Source organism: Echinops telfairi, unplaced genomic scaffold (assembly GCF_000313985.2).
Source record: "Echinops telfairi isolate 266 unplaced genomic scaffold, ASM31398v2 ScPeMD7_7458;HRSCAF=8496, whole genome shotgun sequence".
Classification (NCBI taxonomy): Eukaryota; Metazoa; Chordata; class Mammalia; order Afrosoricida; family Tenrecidae; genus Echinops; species Echinops telfairi.
The window spans coordinates 47,319,240-47,324,458 of NW_022111358.1; the positions used below are offsets into that span (position 1 = coordinate 47,319,240).

Below are 5,219 nucleotides of genomic sequence, written 5' to 3' on the forward strand. Positions count from 1 at the left end.
GCTCCTGGTCCTGCTGCTGCTCCTCTGACGTCACAGTGGTCTTCTGGATCCATGAGGTTCACTGCGCAGGGATCTCGGGTTCAGAGGACTGGCTCTTGCTGGTTGTGAGATCCCTCCTTCGGCTCCTCAGGGGCTCACTTTATACCCTGCAGGACGGCTCTCCAGGGAGTCCTGGTCACAGCCACTCACAGATCCCATCAGGATCTGCCCCACCTTAGTACCAGAGCCACGTGGGGAAAGGTGGCTTGGTGGGAATGGGAGACTTTGTTTAGAACAGCCACATTACATAACTCACTGCGCCTACGCCCAGAACCACCTGAGGGCTGCTTTTTGAGCATGTGGTAGAAGTAGTGGCAAGTTGCCTGATCCCTAATGTCCCCGGGGGAAGAACATCAGCGTCGGCCCAGGGCTGTTTCCTGTGCGGCAGAGGTCATCCTTGACGCCTCTCTCCAACCTTGTCACCCAGTCTGACTCCTGCTGTCCCTCCTACGGGCACTCGCTGCCCTTCTGCTGGCTTCATGATTGGTTGCAGTGGTCGCCTGGTGCTCATGGACCACACTGGTGTCTCTGGTGTTAGGGGAGCAGCAGGTTACCACTCAGCATCAGGAGAACCTCTCGGCCATGCCCATCTGCTTTCTCCCTGGGTCTGACTGATCCCGGAAGTGGTCAGCAGCCTTTTCGTGAGTCCCCGTCAGTCATTCAGCACATCCTTGGTCTATGGTAAATGTAATGTCGCGATCCAGGACCTCGGTCCCTCGGCCGTGTGCTCCCCCTCGGACCTCTGTGCTGCTCCAGCAAGCGTCAGGAGCTCTCCTGCTTCACCTCAAAGTGCATGAGGCACCCACCCTCCAGGAAGCCTCCCGAGAAGGTGCTCTGCCTTCTTGCTTGGTGGGCCAGGACAGGACGAGCACTGCAGAGCCCTACTGTCCCTGCTGCTGCCACCCCCGCTACTTGTCACCCTCTCTCTGTCCCTTGGGATCCGGGTCCAAAGCCCACCCCCCGCCCAGCTCCTTTTCCACAGTGGTGGGCCTCATGCTTGGGGTCACTCTCTGCTCTGCCCTTGACTCTTGTGAGCCTAGTGGAATGGCACAACTGACCTGTCCCTTTGTTAGGGTGTCATGCACTTTATTTGTATCAGCAAGCTGTCCAGTCCCCTCAGTGGGCGACAAGCACCTTTTTTGCATAGTTACACGCCCCCCCTCACCGTCATTAGTGGGAGTTGTAAGACCCTGGTGGGGAAGGCAGCCCAGCTAAGAGCCTCCCGTCACCCTGCACATGCAGTCCTTTATTCCCAATGGTTTATTTTGGAGTTTGCCTTTTTCAGAAAAGTTGCTGAAGTACAACAATCATCCGTGTACATTTCATCAGGAGCCTAACACACACTTGCATGATCTCTCTCTCTCTCTCACATGCACACATCATTTTTCTGCAGAGCCATTTGGCACCACACTGTGTACAGCATGTCATTGTGCTCTGAAATACTCAAGCATGTCTGGTCTAACAATAAAAGTCCCTACCGCACTTTATCACACCCAAGGCATTTAATACTGACCGCGGAGTATTACACATGAGGACGCTTCAAAAAATTCCAGTGTCTTTCAGTTCCATTTTCCACAAACTTGTCAATGTTCCCTCGTGGGGGGGCGGGGGCGGGGGTCCGCGCACGTACTCGGGTATGCAGTCCCAGTTCTCCACTGGCTCCCGTTGCTGTATACTGTTCCTCTTTGCGGTTTCTGTCCACCCCCACCAGCTTAAGGGCTGGTGCAGCCTTGCATTTGAAAGCTCTGTCTCTAGTTGCCTTGATCCCAGTTAGTTCCCACCCCTTTGTCTGTATTCCAGTAGATTTTTTCTTTCCTAAGCCTCCAAGCTGCCGGTACAGATTCCCACGAGTAGCTCTGTTCCTTACCAAGAGGGCTTAGTCTAGGCCTTGGGCACTTGCATAATAGGCTGTCCATCCGACTACCCCCAGCCATCTCCGTGTTCAGTCACCATCACCATGTGGTCAGCGTGGGGTCTCTGGGACCTTTGTCACTAATCACCAGCAGGACAATGAGCCGTCCAAAGAGCCACTCCCCTGCCTGACCATTCCTGCATGTGGGTGGCCACAGTGGTGTCTAATGCCTGGCCGGGATCCCAGAATTGGCTGTTGAAGCCCCTCCCAGCTGTGCCTGTGTCCTTTTGCTGTGTCCCCGTCAGTCACTGAGCCCATGATTGCTTCCTGGTAAAGAAACAAACAAAAGGTCAGGTGTCCAACTCACCCTGCGCGTTCCTTGTGCCAGTAACGCCACCACCGTTTCTCCAAGGACCCTGGTTCCTTTGTAGTGGGAAACGTTAGGTGCCATTGAGTCAGTCCCGACCGGAGCGGCCCTGTGCACCACAGACTGGACCGCTGCCCAGTCCTGCACCGTCCTCACGTTCCTTCGTTCCTGTGCCTGAGCCCAGTGTTGCAGCTGCTGTGCCCATCCGTCTCCTCGCAGCCTCCCTCTGTTTCTCTGCTCCTGACTGTACAGATCACGGTGTCCATCTCCAGGGCCTAGTCTCTCCTGACGCATGTCCAAAGTAAGTGAGATCAAGTCTCGCCATCCCTGCCTCTAAGGAGCACTCTGGCCATACTTCTTCCAGGACAGATTGGCTTGTCTTTTCGGCAGTCCGGGGTACTTTCCATGTTCTCCAGCACCACAACTCAAAGCATCGATTCTAACTCAGTCTTCCTTATTCCAACACGTCCAACATGCATGTGTGTATGGGGCAGTTGAAGTTACTGGGGCACCTTAGCCCTCAAAGTAACATCTTTGCTCCTCAGTGCTCTAGCGAGGTCTTGCACAGCCGGTTTATGTACTTAGACACCAAGATCTGGGGCCAGGTCGGCTGGTTGCCCCTGCGGTGTCATTGCTTCTCTACCCTCCTGGTGGACAGAGCAAGGATTCATGTGTTTGGTGCAGTGTGCTTGCTGCCGCTCTGCAGGGGCCGCTCGCCTGCTTGTAGAAGCCTTCCAGACGGCAGGCAGGCAGCACACTGCAGAGCTCAGGTCTGGGCGTGGAATCTTCCTTCCCCCTCGCCTCCAAGGAGCTGGTGCTCTGTACGCTGGCAGCGTGCGGAGTCCACTAACCATTAGCCCTGCCTGCCTCTGGAAGATAGCCCAGCAGGTGGGCACAGGAGCAAGAGGCTGGATTCCTTTATTTACCTTCCACCACCCCCCACCCCCAACTCCACTCTGGCTCACAGCAGCCCCAGTGGACAGGGTAGAGGAGCTGCCTCAGTGGGTTTCCAAGGCCTCACCTTTCTCCCGAGATAGGACCCGGGCCGTGATGAAACTCCATGTTGAAAACACGTCCCACACAGCCGCTTTGTTTTAGGCACCGGCGAAGGCCCTGGGCTGCAGAGAGGAGCTGGACTTTGGCCCTGCCCTGTGGCCGAGTCACACATTTGACAGCAGGGAGGTAGCACTCGAAAGGGGGAATACAGCCGTGCCTTACAGCCCTGGACACAGCAGCTTAGCAGGGGGGTCTGCCTATTGCGCATTGTAACCGCTGGATCCCTGAAATGCCCGCTGCTCGCGGAATACCAGGGCACAGTGGCATGTCTGCACTAGCACATCTCGTCCACGTAGGGGACAGAAAGCTTTGTGTGTGTCAAATTCTAGGGGAGCCCACAGGTGAAATCGGCCGGCACCTGCTGTCAGCCTTACGAAGCTAAAGGTCGCCGGATGGTCTGAAAGTGGCCCCCTTCTGCTTACCCAACTCTGCGTGGCTGCTGTTGTGTGACGACGCCCTCCTATGCTCAGCTGTGTGGCCTTGTGCTGCCTGTGCAGAGCCCGTGGGTGTTGCATCTGGGTTTGTCCTTGCTGTGGCCCGAGGTGAGAGTCCGTGCAGCCTCTTGGTGGCGGTGAGGAGAAGTGGTCATCAGAGCCTGTTCCCCAGCACGCGTCGCTCCTGTGTGCACGCCTCGGTGTGACACGTTCTTAGAGCGCCACGTGAGACCTAGTATCTGGGGGTGCCCCGAGTGCTTCAGGGAGCTACTGCATGTTTCTCACTGGAAAACGCACGGAGATGGTTGCGTGGCAGACCAAGATGGTGGCGGGAATGGATCTATTTTTGTGAGGCAGGGGAAGCAGTTTAGGGACGCGGTCTGTGGGCGTCTGGGGTTGGCTCTTGTGGAAGGTGAGCTCTAGGCCAAGGTCGGTTGTCTTTTGCCAGTGGCGGCCAGGTTTCCCCACTGCCCTTGGTTGGAAAGGACGGTCCCTCCTGCGTGGCGGGGCTTTTTGCGTCCTTGTCAAGACTCGAGGGGCTGCGTTTGTCAGGTGTGTTTCTGGATGGCGCTGCTCTCTCTGCTCGCTCGTCGCCCATCTCGTCTCCCGCCAGCACCACAGTCTTGTCACCATCGCTGGGTGATCCCAACCCAGACCAGTTGTCATGGCAGCGATGCCAGCTCTCGGTGTCAGAGTCGGACACCGGGCTTGTCTTCCTGGTGCCCCTGGCCACACCCACACTCACAGCACGAGCCACCTGCACTCCCAGGGGCTCCTCTGTAGTGAAGTAGGAAGTCCTGATGCTGGGGAGAGGAATTCCTGCATAATCTTCCCTTTGAGAATTGTTCTAGGGATCCGAATGCCCCTGCCTCCTCCTGTAAACGTGGGCAGGCTTGCCCCAGTGAGGTTTGGGTAGGAAAGTCTGTGTGGGTGTGCAGAGAATTGGGACACCCAGTACTGCGAGTCTTCCAGTCCATGAACACGGTATGCCTTTCTGCTTTCTAATGAGCCCTGGTGGCATATTGGTCACACATCGGGCTGCTGGCTGCAAGGTCGGCAGTTTGAAAGAGTCACTCACCGGGCCTTCTACTCTGGTGAAGAGTTGACAGTCTCGGACACTCACGGGGCAGCTCTTCCCTGTGCTGCCGCGTCCCTAGACATTGGAGTTTGGTTTCTGCTGTGAAGATTAAGGTCCCTGAGGCGGCTGTTGACAGGGGTCCAGGAGTGGTTTTGTGCCACGTAAAGTGTCAAGGACGCTCAGACTGCATTTTGGTTGACGCTCTCCCCCCTCCCCTCCCGGTTCACAGGCCTATGAGAGGAGGTTCCCCACCTGCCCTCTGATCCCCATGTTCGTGGACAGTGACACCGTGAGCGAGTTCAAGAGTGAAGACGGGGCTGTCCACATCATTGAGCGGCGCTGCAAACTGGACATAGACGCCCCCCGGCTGCTGAAGAAGGTGACTCCCCCTGG

The 5,219-nt window shown here is 56.6% G+C and overlaps 1 protein-coding gene across 1 annotated transcript in view; it reads left to right on the forward strand.

Annotated features, from left to right (window-relative positions):
* The window catches only part of SEC14L1 (SEC14 like lipid binding 1), a 34,031-nt gene that overhangs the window by 12,539 nt on the left and 16,273 nt on the right, over positions 1–5,219 (forward strand). The window contains exon 2 of the mRNA XM_004709122.2: positions 5,056–5,205. Within this exon, the coding sequence (XP_004709179.2) occupies positions 5,056–5,205 (150 nt within the window). The remainder of the gene's footprint in view (positions 1–5,055; positions 5,206–5,219) is intronic.